Source organism: Anoplophora glabripennis, unplaced genomic scaffold (assembly GCF_000390285.2).
Source record: "Anoplophora glabripennis isolate ALB-LARVAE unplaced genomic scaffold, Agla_2.0 scaffold53, whole genome shotgun sequence".
Lineage (NCBI taxonomy): Eukaryota > Metazoa > Arthropoda > Insecta > Coleoptera > Cerambycidae > Anoplophora > Anoplophora glabripennis.
The window spans coordinates 229,384-254,902 of record NW_019416376.1 but is presented as its reverse complement, the minus strand read 5'-3'; the positions used below and the strand labels follow the sequence as shown (position 1 = coordinate 254,902).

The 25,519-nt window shown below is 35.6% G+C and overlaps 1 protein-coding gene across 1 annotated transcript in view; it reads left to right on the top strand.

The window, feature by feature from the left end:
- LOC108905607 (gamma-aminobutyric acid receptor subunit beta) overlaps window positions 1-25,287 on the top strand; it is a 50,956-nt gene extending 25,669 nt beyond the window's left edge. Inside the window, exons 4-10 of the mRNA XM_018708561.2 lie at window positions 9,616-9,842; window positions 11,361-11,443; window positions 16,233-16,370; window positions 18,218-18,355; window positions 19,334-19,618; window positions 21,090-21,226; window positions 23,191-25,287. Coding sequence (XP_018564077.1) covers window positions 9,616-9,842; window positions 11,361-11,443; window positions 16,233-16,370; window positions 18,218-18,355; window positions 19,334-19,618; window positions 21,090-21,226; window positions 23,191-23,502 — 1,320 coding nt within the window. The 3' untranslated portion in view covers window positions 23,503-25,287. The remainder of the gene's footprint in view (window positions 1-9,615; window positions 9,843-11,360; window positions 11,444-16,232; window positions 16,371-18,217; window positions 18,356-19,333; window positions 19,619-21,089; window positions 21,227-23,190) is intronic.
- The last annotated feature ends 232 nt before the right edge of the window (window positions 25,288-25,519 follow it).

Sequence of the window (25,519 nt, the reverse complement as noted above, 5' to 3'; positions counted from 1 at the left end):
TCACAATAACCCAAAACTACTAACATATCAGTTTGTTCAGCAAAAGTATAAATTGCAATAAAAAACAAAGTAAGCTAAAATTAATTCACAGCTAGCTTGACACAGAACCTTTTAATTATTGTTATGAATTTGTTTCTCTGTTATATGGCACCTCGTACTAGAATGTTCTATTTATCTTAAACTGATTTTATATTATTTAATGTGTAAAAAATGACAATTTTACTCGAAATCCATAAACGATATCAAAATTTTATAAGAGGCAAAAAATCTTCTAAGATAGTGCTTATTTTTAAAAATATAAATTCTGTCGTCATTGGCGTACATACAAAAAAGTTACGGGATATCCAGTGGCGCACAGGCACTAGAGAGAGAACATCCTGTATATGTATTCTCACCAAATTCTATATTTACATTGCCCTTATATCAAAAAATATGTGTACCAAATTTGAAATTTCTAAGAAAAACAGTTTTCAAATTATTTGAAAAAAAACTAAGTTATCTGTTCCATATTTAGAAGGCTATATCTCAGTAGGCGTGCACTTTGATATATAGGTAAGTTAGGCTAAATAGTCTTATTTTCATCCAATTAACCTGTGGTCAAGCAAGTTTTGATGCAAGGAACATGTGGTCAAGTGTTTCTATCCTTTTCAGGGACACCCTGTATAATTAATAATTACAAATTACCAAGCAATAGTTAACAATAAGCTAAGGTGATGTGGCATCTATAACCGATAGCCCCGTACTTTAAGTGATCGATGTGCAGGGACGAGCGAAAAATCTCGAGCCCACCCAAACCAACGTGCCGGTATCGATCGAGGGGTAGCGGCTCGTCTCCGACTAGTGCCCGGACTCTCGCGCTTGGCGGCCTGGGGAGCGGTTAGATGTTATGTGATGGTTTCGCTTACAGGCCCACCCGTGGATGTAGGAGTCACAATGTACGTGCTGAGCATCAGCTCGCTGTCCGAGGTCCAGATGGTTAGAGTCTCTCATAGCCGGACTAAATGTCGTTGTTATAGCATATACATAAAGTCCCCACCCCGGCCCCGAGAGGGCGCGCGCGGACCGCTCGGGGTCAGGGCGGGCAGGCCAAGGGCACGAGTTTGATTTGGTTTTCATATTTGTTTTCGGCAACGCCACTCAGGATAAGTTTGCTTGCGGTTACAGGCCCGCCTGTGGACGTGGGAGTCACCATGTACGTGCTGAGTATCAGCTCCGTCTCCGAGGTTTTGATGGTACTTACTCTTCCATTCTACTTGATCACTTTTCAGCCGTTCGGTGTACTTGAGTATCGTATCGCATTCGCATCACTATGTACGTGTGTTGATTTGCAATTTGCAACCACCACTGATGGTCTTGTACATAAAAAAAAATACTTACTACTTCCGATCCGGGCGAAGGCGCCGGACTGAGAATGTGTGTTTGTCGTATGTATGTCACAGCAGTCTTGAATACTTGGACTGTGTGCATGGCCGCCTCTTCGTCTGTGCCAGTTGCTTTAGTCGTACATTACCCCAGGCAACTCACCGCCCCTATTGGGATATGAATAATAACAACCTCATTTTGGCTGAATTCTGAATCCACCTTCGTCCTGCACTTGCCGTACCAGTGGCGCAGTCAGGTGGGAGACAGAGAGGCTATGCCCTCCCTTCTCCCAAGTTTTCGTCATGAAAATAAAATTTATTCCCAAATCAACACGCAAAATCAATTTTACACTCAAGGTGTAATGAGAGTAAGTGCGCAAACTTTAGGAGACATTTTTCTGTTAAAAGTAAGCGTAAGCATAAGATATTTTTCTTATTTTTAACTCTGGAATGTCTGTTTAAAATTTGTGTGATTTGGTATCTTTTGGAAGAAATGTTGACTCCCCCAAACTCTTCCTTTCGGCTGCGCTACTGTGCTAGACAAACCACAAACACACCAGTCTCAAGAAAACTCTGATCAAATCCAATTCGTCACGAAAAAGTTTAAATAGTTGTTTAATATTTACCAAATACGTCATTTTCATAAGGCTGTTTAGAAAGCTTCTGTCACTTAGCTCAACAGGTGCCAATTTGAAACTACTCGATTCATATAAAGAGTATTCATGAGAAAATGTGTAGGTGAACAAATTAGATAAATGTAATAAGTGCTATAAATATACTTAACGACATCCACCAATTGTTTTTTCGATCTTTGATGCAGGTCTATTTCACTCCATTTTAACAACAAAGTATTAATGAATAACAGCTGTTTGCCTATTTTGGTTTCTATTGGTTTCTTGTGCTGTGTTAAGTGTATTATAGAGACTTTTAATTATCTGCATTTACTTTGCAATACCTGTTATTTTAAAGCAAAAGACTCTCCAGAAAGAAATGGCGATGTACAAGATTTGTGAGAATGAGAGAAATATAAACCAACCCTGGTAGCACAATCGTGTGCAATTCTAATACAAGTTGTTTCAAGTTTACTTGAAATAGCTAAATTGTGTCAGATTGTTTTACAAAACTTGCACCAGACTTAACCAAAAGTACTTGAATCCAAAGGGGTGAATTAGTTAAGTCTGCAACATAGTCACTCGCTTTAATTTACCCGTTTGTGCTCAAGTGCCATGAATCAAATCCATTGAAAGCTTTGATCAATCCAATTGCACAATGAATCTTGCAGTAAACCTGATGCTGATTTCAGTAGTAGGTACACAGCAGTCTTGTATAATACATTGCTATTTCACCACAAGCTGGAATTTATATATTAGTATCTAAATATTCAAAATCACTAGATTTACTACTATTACAAATAATATACCATACACACTTTCAAGTGAATACCTAGACTGGAAAAGGGTAAAGTACAGTGACACTAAGCTATAACTTTGAATAAAATCACCAGTAGTTTCACAGTTCCTCAATTCTAAAAGGGTATTATATGACAAGTAGAATTGAAAATAATATTTGGCATACACTGTTGCTTTAAAGTAGATTTGTTGCACTGGAGTAGATAGGGTATATAACTAACTTGACTTACGACACTTTTAGCCACACTTTTATTTTTTAACAGTCAAAATTGCCAAATTTAAAAAAATATTGAAAGGAGATTACATTTACAAAGTCTTTTGAGTCTTTGATTCTGTATTTGTTGAAGAGTTGAAGACAAAGAAAGTATTATTAAATAACTCCTACAAAAAATATTTATACTGTGGATAATGATGAAAATATACACTGTGTTCCTTTATATTTTGCACCTCATCCACAACTAATAATTTTCATACAATATCCTTGAAGCTCCTAAGGTATCATTTTTACGAAAAATGTTGGCAAAGCTTAAATTTTCACAAACAATGGTATCATCCCCTGCTAAATTGTAACACGTTCTATTTTGACGTAATCCAGTTGACTATAATCAACATTTAGTACTAACAAAACATTTCGCTAATAAAATAACAACATTAGATGTTCCGTAGGCGTATTAGAAGTACAGATCTCACAAACTTTTCAATGTAATGCTAAAAAAGCATTAAAAAATCAAAAATGGATATATTTTAAGACCTCTGCAATACGCAGTCGTTTGATCTGACAGAAAATTCAGGCGTCTCGGAGCAACTGCTGGTGTCTGGGTGCAAAATGTAATGAAACTCACTGTACATGTCACAAAGTCAACGCTAACTAACTCCTAATCGAATACACCAAGATCTGGAGGTTTCTAAGCTAAAATGGCTTGTTATTATTCTTCTCAAAGCGGCCTCAAACGAACGCACTGGGGTACTTACCGCGATCGTCGCACTCTACGGGTAGATGTTGTCTTGTATTGTACTGACTTGACAGGCCCAGGGGCCTCGGTGGAGCGCCGACCACTCCTCCGAGGAGGCCCGGCCACGATGGAAACCAAATCAAGGTTAAAGGTCACCGCAGGACGTGACCCTGGCCTGCCCCCCTCCGCCAGCTCAGTCGAGCGCGCGAGTCCACCCCGCCTCCCCCTCCCATGGCATCTGCACACTGCACTCGGGACAGGGCAGATAAGTAACCCATCGCCTGAGTGTCATGGCATGCTGCATGATCGTACTAACCCTCCCACCGTCATACCCCCAACCCCCATAGGACACACTTGAAAGGTTGCCTTGAATTTCTGGTTTCGGGGACACGTTATGCGCTTTCACGCTTATTTGACGTAACCTAGGTGGGCAGTCAATCCTTCCTCCCCGACGTACCTCATTTGAGAGAAGTGAGAATTGAAAGAGGAGTTTGGTAAACATCTTTCTATGCTTGCTTCAATTTTTTTTGTTACTAATACAATACGAAGCGAGTTTCCTTCAGAAATTGATTCATTAATGTTAAATTTTACTACAGTTTTGAATTTTTAAAGTCTACTACTCGTATTGTATTTTATTAGTTTTTCCCAAATTCATCAATTGTATCAAAATGTTTTGCTACACTCTTTTCTATGTTGTAACAAATAGTAATGGAGAATGCATTACAATCATCAGAAACATCAAGAAGAACTGAATCTACAGGTGGCCCACCAAAAATTAGAACAGCCCTCTAAAGAAACGAGATTCGAATTGATTTATTATAAATAAAGGCCTTCCAGATGTGCTTGTTGAAACATTTATGATGATCCTGTTAGGATTCCATGACCTTCTGCGTCTTTTTCAAAGCGATTTTTCAATAAATCGCTTTAAAGATTTTTTGTAAAAAAAATTGACTAGATAAGACCCTAGAACATCAGATATCATCAAATTACAATGCAGAATATTTCTTTAGACTATTTTAAATTCATTACGTTTTGCAATCTATTTCAGTTTAAAAGGTAGGAGTCAATGGAAATATCTGAAGATCATGATGTCAAATATTGAGACTGGTAAATAATAAATGTAAAAAATATATTCTGCGTTCTAAATAGATAAAATTTGAGATATTTAGGGTGTTTAGACTACGTAATCATATTTTGGATAAAGAAAAATATGATTTTTCGAAAAACTACTTGCAAAGAAACGTAATAAATCAAGGAACAAGTACATCTAGAAAGCTTCACTATGTAAAAAAAATCATTCGAATCGTGACTTGGCTAAATTTAATGGTAGGTTCCTATAAACATCTGTCTGCAAACTCTTCATTTAAGATATATAGTGGAAATATATAGTCTATCTCAAGTTGCTAAAAAAAAATAAAGGGCAACCATATAAATAATACTATTTCACTCATAGAAAATATTACTTATATAATAATCGATTTTATTTAGAAAATTTGATGATTTAACACTTGTCACAATAGATACTTGGACATAATCCAAAATTTTAGCAACTATCTCGAAAATAGTGGATTTTAACATGCAACAGAGGTTTTTATAAACCCTCTAGTACCTTATTAGTTTCGAGAGTCAAATATAGCATACATTTTTTTTATTTGTATTGCTACTTTACAAAACTTCTGCTTCAAATCCCACTTTTCTTAAAAAAAAACAAGATAATAAATGTATTTTTGGATAACTCCAATTTATTTAGAAATAGACATTCCAATTTATTTGTAGAAGCATTGTTTAAGCAATGATTTATAGCAATTTGTATAATGATATTTAGAAATTTTCATAGTAGAGGAAATTCGAATATAAGGTTAGCTGTAAACTAAGTAAGGCAGATATTTGAAGGAATTTTATAAATTTTGTATTGTCTTTTATGATTCGGCAAACTGTAAGGTTTTATTATCATAACATACATAAATAATACTTGAAAGTCACACTTTTACTTAGATTTTTATTTAAGCAAAAAATTACTCAGATACGGAACAATTTGTTTTCTGCCTATCTATCCCATCATAACTAATGAAAAATCAGTAAAAAATATTGCTGTTACCTTCAATTTGTTTGTTGAATATATTTGACGAGATATATTCTATTAAAACTGCTACATTGAATTAAATGTTAATATTATTAACAAAAACTATTAAAATAATGAAAGGATATGTCTCTTTTATGAAGATAAGAAACTTTACTAAATAGATGTAAAATTAATTAAAATTTACCAAACATTATTAATTTAAAAACATAACAGAAACAGTATATGGATAATTAGCAACAGAATTTTCAATTTTTAGCTTGTAGCAAAGCCAACTGGTCTTTTTTATACATTTGAAAAAGTAGCTACGTTGTAACGAAATGTTTACAAAAACTGTATATCACTTCTCTTCAATTTTTCAATAAAATATATTTATTAGTTACTTAAATAAATCATTTTCTAAATACCTACATTAAATGAAAAATGAAATATTATACGTTAAAAAAGGGACTCCTATATTTTTGTTAATAAACCAAAAACATAGCAGTGTAGATTACACTTAAATTCATCAACCAGCGTACAGACAAAACTAAATTGTAAACAATACCAAGTGAAAGCCACTGACTCGAAATGGTTTTCTTGGCTTTACTTCTCTTTCTGTTCGGAAATAGCCAAACATATTTGGGGCAACGTGCGCTCTGATAATTTTATCTACTAATGTCCCAGTTGGGACATCAGATAAGCGGTTTCGCTTGACATCAGGATATTGGCAAAATACCTGTGCAGAAGACGACTTTATCATTTATGCCTGATTTAATGTATAAGTTTTAATGGAAACCGTACACATTTTTGTGCGATAGCACTGCACTGAGGTCGATATTTCCATTGAAATTAAGTCATCATTCTTACACAGAACGCTTCAATTTGATTAAGTTTACAACAAACATATTTCGTAGAAATAGCTGCCCCAACTTCTAAATGCAATTACTCAAATTCGAAACGGCAAAGTTTGAACATCGAATTTATTGTCCAGTAATAAATTGTTCGATACACTAAGTGTTTGTGTTTATTTTGTTTGTTTACTATTGACTATTTGTTATTTATAAGCAAAACAAGATCGTATAGACGTCTACAACACTTTATTTTCACAGTAAATGAGACCTTTCGCTGTGATACGACCCAATGGAGTTCATACACTTGTGTCATTTGAAAACTATTGCGGCTATTACTTTGAGGTTATATTTTCAGGTCAATACATGCTTACGACTGGGACTGAAATAGACAAGGAGAAAGGATAATGATCTCTAAATCATTTAAATACCGAATTACTATAAAATTGTATGCTGGTAGCATTAGAAGCAAAGCATACTTTTGATAGTTAATTTTGTCAGTGATTTTGAGACTTAATCGTTGTTAAAAATTCGTGAATGACGATTTAAGTATTATAAAAACATGTTTCAACCATTTTGAATGGCTATTTCTAAGAACAAACTATTTATAAAGTAAATTTTAATATTTGTAAGATTCGAGAAAAAAATTGTATACTTAGTGTACTTAAATTTTAGATACTAGCTGATTTAATTAAATTAAATAACAGAAAACAGGAGTGTTATAAAGCAGAAACGAAACAATTTATGTAAGCGTTGTTGTGACATGTTATTAAACAATTCTGTTATTTAACTACATTCCTCGACATCCTCTAGTATTTCATGAAATTCCCTGTTCTACTTTCTTTTTGGTAGAGTTTATTTTGTATATGATATGACTTATTGTTAGTTGCACAGTACAAAATCATCAACCCAATCATTATTTCATCCTTCTCATAAGTGACAGCATGTTGTGAACAGATTAGGTCAGCATCTTTAGGTCCCAAACTAGCTTCCACGCGCCTCGAGCCTAGACAATTTAAGACAACCTATTCAAGCTTCCGATCCTAGCCTAAGCCCCAGTAAGTGCCCACCAAGCCCGAATGCACTTACCCGGAGACGCAGTGCGCTTCTGGCTGGTTGCCAGCCGACGACGAAGAGACCACCGTTGGGTAATATGTTGCATGTTTAGTGCATCGTGGAGAAGTTTGAGCTGTGCTTGATGCCCGTTCTTATTATTTAAATAGTATCAATGCTGACAGGCTGTTTGTTTAATCAACCGGCATTTTCTGCGAATCGATGGGAGAAAATTCGTAAAAAACCTTGGAACGCTGATTTGCATAACCAGGACACTTACAGAACCTCGATCGTGACACGAAAAATTGGACATTTCGTTAACACGCAACACTATAAAAAAACTGTGTCGTGTAACTTTACCCAGCCAGTACGCCTTTCGTATATCCAGTGCATCTATTCCCGAACCAATACATTTTTGTAAATACATTTTAATTAAATATATAGTGTTTCAATTCAATGAAATTATTTCCTATTCTTGTTTCAAATAATTACTAGGCAAAAACTAATAAAAAAATTCAACCATGTTACATTAGTTTGTATATTTTGTTGTTTGGCGTATTTGTTAATAGATATTAAACTAGTTTCAAGTCAGGATTCTAAGAACGTATTAAAAAATATATTCTTCATATTTTTTTAACAGCGTAATCAGTTTTGTTGAATTTCTGACTGCTAAAAAGACAAAGAACAGCTTTGCTCACGATAGACTATAATCATAAACGTTCGCCTTTCCATTGTCGCGGAAAATGGGAAATAGGCACGTGTCACAGAAAGAAATGTCATCGCCTTCGAAGAAAACTACTCAAATAGACTTCCGCTCAACTTCATTTCCTCCAGTTCCGTTAGACTAGACACATCGAGGCATTCCATCAATATCCAAGTTGCCTCTTATTTACATATAATGTAAATTCGAATTCCGTCAGCACATCCTACTTGAAATTTTGTCTCAGTTTAATTTTAGCATCCATGGAAAATGGTATCCATTTAAATGAAACGTATTTTGCAATTATGTGAAAGTCTGAATAATAAATTATGAAGAATGAAAGGCTTGTGCCTAATAAAATTAACAAAAAACAGAAAATTGCATTGATAAAGAGTATCTACAACATGATCAAACAGGAGTTTTTCCTGTAACATATCCAGAGTAAAAACATGGGAATAAGCATTAAACTGAGCGAAGGAAAGTAGTACACCATGAACCACGGTATCTCAGTGCCTATTTTGACAAATACCTGTGTATCAGTTTCCTAGACCTAAAGAGATAAGTAGCAGCGCGAGAATAAAGAAATTAACATCGCAACTTCCAAGTTCCTCGGGACATAAATCATACAAGCGCAAACCTTCAAGATCTCCACGAGATATGTCAAAGTATGAAAACTTTCATAAATCCAAGTTATTCAACAGAAGCAAAACGCGTTTCTGTTTTAAAAAGCGGGAGGTAATATCCAAACGTTCAGTGAATGAACTGGGTTATAAGATACGGTCTTTTGAAACTATCCAGTTATTGATATCGTATAGACAAGTGAAAGTCTATTATTGTAACCTTAACTTACAATCCTTGATAGGCGTAAAGTTTCTCTGGGTCAGATCGATATCAAAAGATCAATTCTTGTAAGTAAACCGGTGTTACATTGTCATTTAGATATATTTTTCTTAAATAATTCTGAAAATAATACTATTAAGAGCTTAATGAGCTTAATTAAGGGTGTTTGTCGGTATAATTAATTTGTCCTATACATCATGTGTTTCCTGTTAGTGCGAGTTTATTTTGGAGCACACAGCAAATATTTTGGTTTCCTGGTTATGCATAGCGAATCATTTAACAGTTAAAAACTTTAGGAAATGTCTTTCCCTGACATCGACTCGCAGAATGTGTACGGCCGGCTTACAAAACGGAGTTTTTGCCGCGTCTAATCACTTGATTTTTGTTAGGACTTCACTCTGGACTTTTACTTTCGACAATTCTGGACGGACCCACGTTTGGCGTTTCAGAAGAGGCCAGGCGTCGAGACGCTGTCAGTCGGCTCGGAATTTATTAAGAACATCTGGGTGCCCGACACATTCTTCGTAAATGAGAAACAATCGTCCTTCCACATAGCCACCACACTAAATGAATTCATTCGGATACATCATTCGGGATCAATAACACGCAGTATTCGGTAAGTCTCTTTATATGTTAGAGTTTTCTTTGTAGTCTAGAGGATAGAATATAGCTAATAACAAGAACTCGATTTTGATGACAAAGTCAGTTCAGAAACTTCGTATCCTCATTTTAAAAATCTGTGGGCAATCCGTGTGCCGCTCTATGCTCACGATACACAATGCTACTGACTGCCATAAAAACATGTACCGTACACTCGACCAGGCAAAACTTCAAACCCACTTACACGCGCACAAATGACAATGAAATGCATGGTCAGCAGTAAAAAACCTGGATTAGGGTGTCCGTACTGATTGAATAAATTGATCGATGCGAAGCTTTAGATCAGAGAATAGTGGGATTACTAAAATATGGCGACTACTTCAGTCGCCACCATTAGTAAAAATACCATATATTAAAAACTTCAAGTTAAACCAATAAACTTTTTTATTTAATATTTACCTACAACCTTTTACAACTACGTTACTACCATGTCACTTTAATGTTAAAGTTACTTTCCGGGTTGTAAGGGTTGGAATGGTTTGGCGTATAAAAGCGATTTTTTGTTTGACAAAACTTAAGCTAGTACCAATTTAATGTATCCATTAAAATATATTCTTTAAATATAATGTATTCATGATATACTCTTCAAGAAACTAGAAACAATGGGATTGTTAATACAACAACATATCCTACTGGTACTTGTCAAATGCAATCATCAAACAAATAAAACTCCAGTAACATTGGACTGTTACCCATACACATAAAATCCACATCGTATTTTTACTTGCCACATAATTACCGTCAACAGTTCCCACTGTAATGCCGTTGTCATTAAACTTTGCACTTGCGTATTATTATATTCCATCATCATTCATTAACACTGAGAATCACAACTCCCATCCCATGCATGCGTTAGTAGTGCATCGTAATAATACATTGTTTGCCTTAACAGGACCATTTACTTCTAAATACTTACCGAGCAGTGTTAATCTATTTCCAGGCGTTTATTAATTTCCACAACGATTGTTTCTTTAATGGCATGCCAGGTATCGCTGTTTAGGGAGGAATATGGTTAAAAGGGCGTGTTGTAAAGTTAAGGCATTAGCATTTTGATTACTAGTGACAGTCATTTTTCATACTTTTTACGTTGTAATTTAAGAAAATAATAAATTAAGGTGATGCCTCAGCAGTATACAGTAGCCTTTACGCTGACTTCCTCGCTAAAGGTTTAAAATTATTTTACCTTTATTAGGTCGTTCAACTCTCAAGCAATAACTTTTACGAAAAGTCACATTTTTGTCCTGTGTTTTGTACCCATATTTTTCTTTACTTTGTATTTGTTTATCCAGTTAGGCAAACTTTGTGTGACTTGCTCTTTCTAAATACTGGTACATTCTCTCGCTTGCACAAGTCAACGAGAAGAAAAGAAATGAAAAATCAAATTAGTTGATATAATTCATTTCACTGTTTACCACCATATTTCTTGTCAAATAACATCCACAGAAACCATTTGACATCTTTTTACTTGTTTCAGACTCACAATTACCGCCTCATGTCCAATGAACCTTCAGTATTTTCCGATGGATCGGCAACTCTGTCACATAGAGATAGAAAGTTGTAAGTGTTGTTCTTAAGAAAACCACACTGTGTGTATTATATGATATTAACAATTATGTATATTTTGTCATATACCAACGAAATTACTTGTTATTTAACTTTAATACAAGAAGGCATCAACAGATACCTGTGTCCGTGCTTCTGTGAGCCTTGCCCATATGTGAGCACTAGGGTTTTCTGTATAGAACACTTTTAGTCCAGTGGTGGTTTTGAAGTTTTCATTAAAAAAAAAATATTAAAAATAGAGTAAAATTACATAAAACGTTAGTCAATTTTTCCGTTGAATTAAAAAAATAAAAAAATACACAGTCATATAAAAACATTCGAAAATTTGAAATTTTGAACATATAAAATTTGTTTAGTTTCTTTTAGGATATTTTTTCACTTCATTATCATTTTTTTAAGGGACACTTGGTTGATATGATTTTTATATATAAAAATAGGATTTTCATATGTATTTAAAACTAATTTTTTAGCAAATGCTTTTGTTGTTGATTATATACAGGGTCTTCAACAAAGGTCAAAGGCCACATGATCACGACTGTTAGTTAACCAAACTTACACCGAAAGCAACAACTAACTCAAAATTCTCTAAAGAGAGAAAATGATTCAGTGGCGTACATATTACATTTTCTTTGCAAAAATAAAAATCGGCAAAATATTTTATTTTATTGAAAAAAGTCGTTTTTCCTTGCAAAATATGTTATTAATATTAAACTTAGAAATTTTGAAAAACTATTGAATGTAATTGCAATTGTTGTTACAGCAACCACCATTTTTATTTATCAGGCTACTTTGATTGAAATATGAAATAATACTTCTTAAAACGCTTGTAACTTCTAGACAAAAACGAATCGGATCTATGTTCATATAAGAAAAAAATATTTGAAATTAACTCAACTACTATCTGTCAAGTTTATCACAGAGCTTGTAGAACACCCTGTATATTATTTTTGATGCGACCAAACAGAAAGAAAAATTTAGCAGTATGAGATTGAGATCAAGATTTCGTGAGGGCCACAAACCCCATCTAATAAATAAATGACAGTAAAATTCCTGCGGATATCCTGCAATTGCTGCTATAGAATGTGATGTACCTTCGTCTTGTCGTTATAAACACCACAAAAAATTACGAACGTCCCTTGATTAAAAATTTGATCTAGGGTGCCAATTAATGATATTTCCTTAGTAATTTCTGAGATACCAACTTAAGAATATAAAATTTACTCGACGCTAAACTGATCTGATCTCATGGGACATTTACGAAGGCACTAATTTTAATTGGAAAAAAAACCACCACTGGTCTGTGTATAATAGCACCCAGCACACAGATAGCTCTTGATCCTGGCAGAGCAGACAGACACGCAGAGGAGCGGATGATCAACTTGCCAGTTTGAACTTCCGCCCCCGCAGCCGCAACCCCCGTTTTTTGCGTTATTTTGTGTTTATAATTTTATTTTTCTCTGCTGCGCTTATGGAAGACTGTCTTCGTTTTGTTATTGGCCTTCGGAATATAATGTTAAAATCGCAAATGCAAATATACAAGAACGTTAAATGTGTTGGCAAAAACCTTTTCTATAACAACTTTAAAACTGACTTTGAATAATGTAAAAATTAGTTTGAGGACTAGGGACTAAAGGACTAAAGGAAACATACACTTCCAAGAACAAGCAATGCCTCCTAATTGCTAAATCAGTTTTATTGTATGCACCTTTCTATTAATGATACTTAAATGATAAAAATTGTTCCACAACTTTGTTAAAAGAAAATTTACAGAAATTGTTTATGTCCTATTTTTTATACATTTCATCACAGTGCCGAAAAAAAAATAGAAATTATACTACCCTTTGGCAAAATTAGCTAATCACCTTTTGGGATGTCATTGGTTCTATATTGGTATACATTTAAGCAGGTTGAGTTAATACATCATAATTTTGTAGATATTTAGATATTTGAAGTTTAGTTTCCAGCAAAAAGGTTTGTCTAGTCTTGGTAAAACCTACTAAACATTTTGTCAGTTCCTTAAACTGCATTTCTTATCTTATGTAATAAACTTGAGAAGCGTTGACAGATGTCTTTTGCTTATTTCATTATTAACTGCTGGATGAAGAACAGATAAAGTGACAATTTATCGAGGATTTTCCAAGGGCCAATAGTAAAACATGGCGGACGACCAACTCTCCATGAGCGCCGCGCGATTTGTTTGTTGTGGTTGGTCTCGGTCTCCTTCTCTAATACAGCACTCGCGGAAGGACCGATACAAAAAGTGTTCGTGAGCCACGGCGCTGCAGTACGGCGTACTGGGCTCACCTCGCTGATGCACCCCGTGTCGGCACCCGGAACAGCGGATGCTGCCGTCACACACACCGGACTCACGGACAGACCGATAGCGACATGCAGTGCCTCAACGACTGGCCCGACTCCCGGCCGGCAGCCACGCATGACCCACTGCATGGTCCTCACCAGTCTCTGTAACTATCCACGGGGCCGTGGTCTGGTCTACATCTCCCAATGCGAGTTTTTAGTTGCAGATCTGAAATAACCCTTGTGCCTTCAAAAGAACACTACAGTAGTGTGATTCTTCCAAAATCTAGAGCACATTTTGATTCAAAAGAAGCAAGAACGGTCATGCTCAGACATTTTTGTCAAGCTGGATAATGTTTACAGTACTATGATAAAACCCGTTTAAAGGGGTTTATTATGTTTATTATACACATTTATTATAAATGAAAAAAAAAAAAACACTAAAAATACATCCGAAGGAGTGCATTTTGATTCAAAAGAAACATAAATGATCATTCTCAAAAAATTTTGTCAAGCTGGATAATGTTTACAGTAATACCTATAATAAAACCCATTTAAAAGGGTTTATTATAAACGTTTATTATAAATGAAAAAAAAAAGCATAAAAAAAACATCTGAAGATGGTAGCCAATATGAATATTTAAGAATGTTTTGGACTATTCTAGTATTCCCAATTTTTTCCTAGTGCTTAGAAAGTAGCAAGAGTTTGTTTGTTCAATCCTTAAAAATAGCGATCCACTCGACATAATAACTATTTCCTCCACATAGAGACCTTGCCAAAATCTTCCATTATAATTCTGGTATTAGCAGCTTGATTTGATAACTCTTACTAAAAACTTCACAAAGTAATAAAAATGCACTGTCAGAATAAGTATGTCCAAAGTGGTTGATCAGATCCAAATGAAATTAGATACAAGTCTTTACATTATCGATGGCAATAATCTTAAAGAGCAATAGTTTTTTCTTCATTTGCAATGACGCAATTTCAATACAATCGTCTTTACATCTAATAAAATTGTTTGTGGTGTTATGGGTAAAATACCAAATAAACTCTCTGCTAAAGTTGAATTTCCTCCCTTCGGTTTTAGTTTAAAATCACGCGTTGGATACACCTTGTATACACAGAAATTGTAAATGGGATTTAAAATATAGAGTACTTAACTTCCAAGTCTCAATACAGTCAGTCTTTCCGTTAATCGAGAGTCCTTTATTTAGAGCTCTTTACACTTTGAAACAGACGTTATTCAGATCGGTCAAGAGCCACTTTGTTATTCTAGTTCTCTGGACAAGAGGACAGGTGTGCGTTATCAGGCGACAAAATTTCTTTATTCAAATTCTATGGCCGCCGCAACAGGTTGAGACAATGAGAGACATTCGTACTTCAACTTTTAAGGAAGTCGACCTGTTGCCTGTCTTTTCCTGAGTTGATTCACTTATCTGACTGCTTTAGCACGAGTTTATAACACTGCGGTTCTTCGTGTTCGATTTTAGCGTTTCGTGTCTTCTAATTTTTTTGTCATCATTCTATTAAGCACATTTTATTTTAATATCCACAACTGAATTATGCAAAATAGTAGAAACTGGTTGCCTTTGGAACAGTCAATTTTCTTTTCCTCAAAAATGTTATGATTTTAGTGATTTCAATAATTTTTTTCTATGTAAAATGAAACTTTACATTTCAATACATGAATACGTCCTATAAAACCTAGCATGGTGTAATTCTCGTAGAATTGGACAGGACAATTAATTTCCTAAAAAACAATATAGTAGTATTTTTCATTTACATCTAAAAAAATACTTCGTAAATAGTGAGATTAGTACGTAAATTAAAATGGCGCATATGTAGACCAGACATGCGACCGATGAAACATTGCTTTGCACCTGCTTGTGCTTTTTTCTTTGCTTTCTCGGAGTTTATGTTTTGTATTTATATTTATCTTCACATAATATTAATCATTTTAGTGTAGTTTGTAGTACACTCATTTAGTGCTCAACACACACGGTCGGTCGCACAATTTCAAAATGAAATTTTTAAAAACATCAACAGTTTTTGGTGTCGCAAACAACGAAAAAATGATACGACATTAAAACAGCAACAAATATGGAATTAGAGAAACAACAAACAGGTAACTGTGTACAGAAGTATCTAATTTAAAACTGAGATCCAATTACACTTATTTTAAAAAGGATTATACTTACTCTGGAAAAGGATTAGCTTGTCAATTTGTTTTTATAATCGTTTATAAAGTGTTAATCTTCATGCCACCCAATGCAGTGGCCACGTAAATTACCGCATCTGACACCTATCGACCGGCACACACACACACACGCCCACACACACATACACACACTGCTAGAAATTGTGCGGCGCAGCCGTGTAGAGTTGTGCGTTCACGACCCAGTGGCGTAGTCTCTGGGGGTGTCGCAGGCTGCATCCGATGAGCTGTCGAATGACCTGCTTTGTCTGTTCTGGCGGCCGGGGTAGTCGGGTACACGATGAGGGATATCCGCTATAAATGGAACTCGGGATTAAAGAGCGTAGGGATAAGCAAGGAGGTGGAGCTGCCGCAGTTCCGGGTGCTGGGCCACAGGCAGAGGCAGACAGTTATTCACCTTACCACAGGTAACACAGCTCTAACTCTTTGATGACGAGCCTACTCAGTATGGTGTTTGTGGTTCTATATTTTCGCATTGTTCCGTCGCAATTTGCGTTCTGTCGAAAGTATATTAAGAGTTTCTACGTACCTAGAACCATTGCAGACAATACGACCAGTCATTGTTTATAACACAGAAAATCTGTTTCCTTTTTAGTTTACAAAGTAGATGCATGAACTTTCAGTTGTAGATCCAGATTAGCTAAAACTCTACTAGAAAAAGAGCATTCGAAAACCCTGATTGAATTGTTTAAGAACATTTCTTGTTGGATTACATAAAAACTTACCTTGAAGTATTTTCAAATTGAACAGATTCCATATTGATTCAATCCAAATGGATCTGTATAAGATGGTTCTAGTACAGATGACGAGGGAGTAATTCATAGTCTTCTACAACGTCAGTTTTCAAAAGAGCTCAGAGAGCAAACCACCAGTTATTAAATATCATCATTGACACTCGTGAGCTTCTCTATTGCAACAGCTTATCTTTGTCAAATTTGTACAACCGTTTACGTTCTTCTACATTTGCTAGCTCTCTTATTGATAATTGCTACTGTTTTTTTATATTTTGACTATTACTAGAGGAAATCTGTTACCAGAAAGAATAGCTATAACTTTAACATTTGCAATGTTAAGGACACATTCAAGAAATTTTGACATACTCTCCCAAATCCAGTGTTTTTCAGCAAAATAATTCCAGATCTTTTTCCTACTGACCAATGACCATGTGAAAGACATAGATAGGAGGTTATCAAATTATATCATAAATCATCATAAACGAATATGTCATGCATATTAACACAATAATTAGTGTTCACTATTGTCACTTATTTATCTGGCAATAAAAATATATTGAGAGTAATTACGAAAATAAGAATTAGACTTATGATGCATCTTCTTTCATAAGAAATCCTTGTGAAGAGGGTAATCACATTTATGTTTTACATGTCTAGCTAGGCTTTTCATCTTGGGAATATATATGTACAGTTATAAGCAGAAACAAAGGTTTTATGGATATGCATTCAAAGGAGAATGGAAAAACGTGACTCTGAAAAATAACGCAAGATGTTTCATTAAAGAAATGAGGCATAAAAAGAGAACACAATTCCTGGAAAGGGTGTCAATGTCAGATACTGAGTTAATGCTCCTGTTTCTAATGATGCAGCTATTCTAAATTCATATCAAGGTTTATCTATTTAATAACCAGTAGTATATTCAGTAAATTCATTTTTAGGATCAAAATAAATTCCTCCATGTTATTCAAGCAGATATTCCGTTGCTTTGAATTATTTTTTCCACTCTTCTATAAATAAAATATAACCTACATATGAACTGTTATTATAATCTATACCTATTCACTCAAACATACGCATTAAATATATTTCTTGGAATATTCAACGATTTATTAAATATTTTCCACGACTTCCAAGAACTCGTTCAATTGGAGGAGATATTTAAAAACCAACATATTTCATCCATAAATTCAATTATTGCCTATTATATTTAGCATTTAGAAATTTTAGATCCGCTATGAGATATACTTTTGAGGAAATTGATACCCATCTAGTTAGTTGATTGTGATATTACTCCCCAAGTCAACCTACACCAGTAGAGCCACCTGACACAGAAAGCAAATTGCGACGGGACGAGTTTAGTGTGCAGAATTTGTTACAACATGAAATCGCGTCTTGACTGTGCCGTTTTCCTCGCTTCCTTCCCTTTTATTTTCGTTCTCCCCTCACCCCCGTTTTGGTTTGAAATGGCTGCGGTGCGTTGTCGCCTGTACACCGCAGCTGGCACTGGCTTGTGATTGCAGTCGGTTACACCATGCGGGATATCCGGTATAAGTGGAATGAGGGCCCCAACTCGGTCGGGGTGTCCAACGAGGTGTCGCTGCCCCAGTTTAAGGTGCTTGGACACAGGCAGAGAGCCATGGAAATCAGCCTTACCACAGGTACCTCATCTGGGACATGGTAACCTACCAGTAGAGCTACGTTAAGACACAGCCCATGCCCGAACCCAGCATCTCATTAGGAGCTATGATTTTTTTGCCTATAGTTTTGCATCAGTAGTTTCATTAACTTCAGATCATCTTTGCCTGGATGTCTCATGCTCCCATCTTCCATTTTAATGTTCTGGCAAATACAGTTTATTTTACAAATACCCAACAAATGGAAAAAGCATTTCAATTATCTCACAGAAAAGATTTTTTAACGTTTCATAAACTCACTGTTTTCTTTATCAAATTGACAGTATGGTAGAAATACCCAATCAAACAAAAGGAGCGACTGAGAATGCCACAATTGAATAATTAGAGAAAATATCCATTGTAATATTCTAGAACAAACAAAGAAAATAGCACATAAACCTGGTGTTTAGATAATAAAAAAAGTTTGATTATGTCTCCAGCATTATCACCATATGATTGAATTCAATATTTCACTTGATTTACTCTTCCAGGACATCATAAAGGTTAAATTTCATAAATTACTTGCATGATGTAACATAATTCCACATAGCAATAGTTTTATATCCCAGCATGATCAGATTATATGTTTATATTTTCACATTTTTGCATTTAGTAGAAGATAATATCGTTTAGATGTCAAAGTAATTAATAACCAAATTTTTTTAAAAGTATTTTTAAGAAAATGAAAGCAAAGTCAGCTCCAGCACTCTTTCTGTAGGATTATTATGAGTTTCATAAACGTAATCGTGATATCAAATGAAATTCTCGACTTCTTGAATAACTGTGTTTCATTTCTAGTCTTTGAAGGTTCGTAGAGCCCTTAATAGGAAAGAGTTCCAGTTTTTTTTGTTTTGACAGAAGACAAACGAAAAAATGGTCATTAATTACTTTGCTTTCTGTACCTATCCTGGTGTGTACATTGAAGCAAAACGAAAATGCTCATAATTTATCAAATCCCACTAGGAAACTACTCTCGCCTGGCTTGTGAGATCCAATTCGTACGTTCGATGGGTTACTACCTTATCCAAATCTATATCCCGTCCGGCCTGATCGTCATCATTTCCTGGGTAAGCTTCTGGTTGAACCGCAACGCCACCCCAGCCCGAGTAGCCCTAGGAGTCACCACTGTATTGACCATGACCACTCTCATGTCTTCTACCAACGCTGCGCTACCGAAAATTTCCTACGTCAAATCGATAGACGTGTACCTAGGGACCTGTTTCGTCATGGTCTTCGCTAGTTTATTAGGTAAGTAAGACTTCAATGCTTTTAACCATACAGTCCTAAAATGTCATCCAGTTCGTCTGGATTTCCATAGTTGCTTCAGAAAACATTCAAACAAATCCTATGAATTAAGTTAAACAACATACAATAATCAATGAAATATATCATCTATTAGTAAAATCTTTTGCAGCTATTTATATAAAAAATTACAAACATCCTCATTACTCTAGTGCCATCGAAAGAAGCCTTTTTGCAGTACGAAGTGAAGCACCTATTTTGCAGTAGTAATAGATGAAATTCAAGTAATTTATGCTCTTTCTGCGACAATAAAATCCCGTTAACTGGATGGTCGGGATCAAATTTCAATTAAAAGTCTGTAGTTCTTAACCGCCCCCAATAAAACGTCTGGAGAGGCTCAAGAGTTTCAGAAAAATTAGACTGAAAACTCGATACGGACGAAGTGAGACGGTAGATGAAATAATTGTAAATAAAACCCCGTCTTTATACCCGCCATCAACTCGCTCAATTATTTACAAGCGAAAACCGTATATGCAGGATATTCCGGTCATAATATTCCGCTCCCACATAAAAAGATTCCTTTATCGCGTGGTAAATTATTACCCAGGCGAGACGTTCATCTCATTCTATGACCTTTAGCATTATGTTGCCGGGATTACCAAGGGGAATACTGTATTCCTGAAGAGAGAAACTTCTCTCCTCCGTATCAGGCTGTTCTTTGTTCCTTGTGTGACTTTAATATTCGGGAAATTGAGTGCAAGCTGAGTGATTTCTTGGGAATCATTTCGAGAGGTGTTTTAGAGAAAGTGCACCTGGTAACAACTCACATTTTGCCCTCTTAATGTTAATTGCGGGAATTCTGTGGGAATTTCCTGTATTTTGATGAATGAGACGTCAGTGTGCGCATTGCGGACCCTTAATGAATGCATACAAATGAAGCGTGAAAATAATTATAACTTTGTACTTATAATGATGTACGCCACATTTTTTTCCTGGAAACGGGGGAGTATCTGGGTCACATAAATTATATTCGCTTCGGCAAATGAAACAAGACCTACCTCTTCTTTTTTTATAACATTGACAATTCCATATTCATTTAAACTGACTTGCGGATTTTCTATGAAATATGCCTACATATACTGTTGGCTAATTTTAAATCGATTTAGCAGACAGGAAATTTGAATTTAAGTAAAATTTTTTATAATTATATCTACGAAGACACTTAATAAAAAAGTTGAAGGGTGAAAAAAGTGCATATTTAAACATATTTTATATATTTTTCTAATAAATAGAAAGGCTAATCAAATCCAATTGAATCTGTACAGGTCTTTTGACGATCGATTGGTTCAGAAGATCAGTAAAACATAAAGGAAAATATACTTAATTGCTAGAAAAGACAATCTGCAGAATATTGGCGGTTTTTCCTTCGCTCGATTACTTAATTTCATAGTTTTAACACTAATGTTGTTTGTTCCAGAATACGCCACCGTGGGTTACATGGCAAAACGAATTCAAATGCGAAAAAATAGATTTCTAGCAATCCAGAAAATTGCTGAACAAAAAAAATTAAACGTGGATGGTGGTCCAGATGGAGATCATGCTCCCAAACAAACAGTGAGTAGTCGTCCAGTTGGTTAAAAAGCACTGCGGATCTATAATCATATAAACTTTCCCATCCAAAATCAAATCCTCATCCACCTTGTATTGTACAAATTATCAAAGAGATCCCTATACTTGATTATCAAGCCAGATGACCGTATTACCGTGTGACCTTTATAACGGCAATTTTGAACATCAAAGCATGAATATTTCCTCTGGAAAGACGTTTCCTAGTGGCAAATATGAAACCATATTTCTAGAAATAAGCCGACACCTACAACTCTCTCTAATTTACTGAAACATGATCAAAGAGTCAGGCTCTAATAATTTTCTGTTACAAGACTATTAAGTGAATCACTGCATCAAAGTTGCAAAATCTCTTTCCAGGAATTTCATGTTCAATTCAATTCAGTTCCAGAATTATTAGATAATTTATCATATTTATTAGAAAATTTAAAATCCAAAAAAGAGATAATTGAGAATATAGATATATCTAAGAGATACAGCAAGTGCTTTGAAAAACAGTTAAAAATAACTACTGAAAATGCTATAACCAACACTGGTCTTTTCCACAGTTGAGGTTCCACTCTCCAGAAACCAAATCTGCCATGGAAAGCACCTCATCATACTCCATTTTTTTTTAATTGCAAAAATTACCCTAAAATAGCCGAAACATTGCTTTCACTAGCTTTCCCTTTGGATACAGTCCTAAAAGTAGATTATAGATGTGCATAGACTATGCCGTCCATAAGAGTTCTTTATTCCGTCACAGCTTGGTTAATACAACCTTCACATAGCTTATGATACAGAAAGTCTTCAACCAGACCAATAATATGCTTCCTGGGACTACAAACAACATTTGATATTGATCTGAAAGTATATTTGTTACGATATCAATTGGAACCTGTGAATCTTAAAGCACAGGACCGTCTCCACTTCTCTTGAAATTTATTCCGATGCTTTAGCCATGATGTGTCTCGTAATTTATACTCGAATAGCCATTGGGCGAGTCCGGTATTGGTAGACCAGTCTGCCTGATGTAGAATCGACGGCGGCGCGCTGGTCGTCAAAGCAAACCTGTATTGGTCCACCAAGTCGTAAATAATTTTTTGCGTGGTATTCTAGGAAGATAACGAAATAACCCAGGGAAATCCCCAAATATTCGAGCCGGTTTTTGTCCAAAGCGTTGAAACAAACTCAGAGATTAAAAACAAAGATTTACACGTACCAAGTCAACGTATTATTTTAAATATATATGAATGTTTGAAAAGAGAAAATAGTGAACAATGTGATAAAGAAATTAGGAAACAGATTAGCGAATTAACTGAGATATCAAAATCGACAATTTATCGCGTAATTAAAGAAGGAGACGTTATTAATCACGGTACAAAGATGAAACGGAAAAATACAAAATTAAAGAATATTGACGATTTTACCAGAGATGTACAATTTATATGTATAAAGAAAATAAAGTTCCTACTTTAAACATGATTCGAGATAAATTAAGCGATTATCCTGATTATAATTATAAATCTTTAGATACTCTACGACATGTTTTATTACAATGCGGTTTTAAACATAAAAAACTTGACAATCGTATGGTAATTATGGAATCACGACGTATAGTTGCACTTCGGGAAGATTATTTAAAAAAAAAATCGAGAATATCGTCAACTAAATAGGAATATAGTTCGGAATATAGTATTTCTAGACGAGACAAGACAAAAATCTTCTGGACGCCTATGAATTCTGTAGAGTTTATGAGTTAAATGTTTTTATGCGGTTCCAACTGATATCGTAACGACTATAACTGCACATTAACAAATATATTCTTATTTGTGAAAACCATGCCTAATATTTAATAATTGTAGTCTGTATTGCCTACTTCCATTTCATGTAGATTTTGTCATATTCACTATCTTTATGGCCTTTCTGGGTGGCTCTGAGCGGGTACTTGTTAGTGGGAACCTTTGTTCCAGGAGGTACGCTTCAAAGTGCACGACCCGAAGGCGCACAGCAAGGGCGGCACCCTGGAGAGCACGGTGAACGGAGGCAGGGGCGGCGACCGCGGCGGGGACGAAGAGGCTGCCGCCCCCATCCCCCAGCACATCATCCATCCCAACAAGGACATCAACAAGCTGTACGGCATCACCCCCTCTGACATCGACAAGTACTCCCGGATCGTGTTCCCGGTGTGCTTCGTGTGCTTCAACCTCATGTACTGGATAATCTACCTGCACATCTCTGACGTGGTCGCGGATGACCTAGTGTTCCTGGAGGTGGACAAGTAAACCGAGTGAACGAGGATCACATGAACATTCGTGCATTTGTAACACTAACTGAGACACTAGACTAGAGTGGATCCATTCAACGACCGTACCGTACCGTAGTCTTGCGCAGCTTCCACGACCAAGGAGCCTTCCATACAGGCGGGAGTTCCACATTGGCTGTGCCGTTGGCACCGCTAGACCCTCTCAAACGCTCGCACCAGCCTAAAAGGGTGAAAGGTCTAGCGGGGGGCTCGCGGATTGACGAGAACCGATCTCCAGTTGGTATGCGAAGCTTCTTGCTCCACGACGAGTCGTGTTGTACATAGTTCCCAATAACCCGCTGTCCACTCGTCGTTTCATCATCACATTATCACCGGCACATCGTTATATTATGAGGCGAAGTATATTATATCATTTATATTGTTTCGTTAAGGGAATTCACAAAGTTTAATTGTCGTTACGTTCTAGCCGCTGGTAGTCTAGATTCGATTAGTTATGGTCCAGCATGTTCGCAGGTTATCAGTTCAATGTAAGCCGCCAGGCAGTTATCCCCGCGTGAATTGACGCAACGCTTATCCTTAGTTAAAAAATTTCGTTGTTGTGATAAAATTATAAAAGCGGGATTGACTCTTCATGGGAACATGAATCGACTACATTCATCGGGCGAGTCTCTTCATTCAGGGAGATCTGCCTGGCGGTACCGAGATCATCACGGCTGGACTATTACCTGAATAGTTTATTTACGCCCATGTACATAAGACGTTCCTGTTTTATACTCCTCGCACAGAGCCCAAAACAAGAAACAATTGCAATTAGGGTAGTCCGCACGCACACACGATGGAACACTTACCCAACACGGAGGCGATGTATCCGTTCTCCTTCAGGGATCCACGCATTATTATGCAAGCCGTCGGGAGAATCGCGGCGAAACGAAATTCTAAAATGTAATATAATATTATTGTAATTAAATTATATATACAAGAAAACATAGGTAGAACACGCGCTCGTAGCCAAATGGATACCTAGTGACACTGACTGTATATATTAGAGCCACAAATATTAAACATTACGCATATTAAGTCAAATGCCGGGCGCGTCAGACCAAAAGGAAGGATGCGATGCAGACATTGGACCGTTTAAACGGTTGATGGGTTAGGAAAACCAGCTGCCAAAAGGAGGAACAAATTCTTTCAACTCAGTTTTGATTCACTGGATGGAAGCCAAAATCCAAATCGATCTCATTTACAAAGTGTTCGATTAAGCATCTACACGGCTTGTTAGAAGATTCCTCAGGTAAAAATATATGGCGACTCATAATTTAACGAAAAAAATTAAATTTCGGTAATACTTCGAATACCATCAAACCAATTAAAGAGAACACTTTAGGAAATGGTACCTATATTAGTTGCAAGTCAGGAAATCCATCATTTTCGAAATAATAACTGTTTTTCATGTCATTGAATGTTGAAATTTAAATTTATCATTTGTTTCGAATAATTTTGCTAACCTCTTGATGTATTCCAATGCTTAAGAAATATTTACTTGCGTTTCTATCTCAACTCGTCGTTATTAAGAAATTCTAAAATCAGGAAATTACTTCAAAAGCATTTACCTACGGTGGAGATTGAGTGAAATAGGTCCAGTTCATCCGTCAAAAATGCGCTAAATACATACCATAAGTATTTCAATAATAAGTTTGGTTTTAGGAAATAATTTTTCTGTTTAATTATAAAATTTCTAACTACTCTTACGTTTTATTTTAATTCTTATGTATCAATGTTGCCGTCTAACATAAAGTGAAGCAAGAAATCCCTTTTATCGCGAATTATTGATAAAAGGTTAAATAAATAAATCTCGAATGTTGTTTTTCTTTCTATTTTCAACTATTGTATTATTTTTACTCAAAATTAAGCAAAATTGCATTATTTTGTGTCCAACTTATCCTCCAGTAAGCAGAAAATTACTACTAAACATTACTTTTGAAAATCCCGCCTATAAAACTTACCCAGGTACTTAATTTGGTAAAATTATTTTTGAA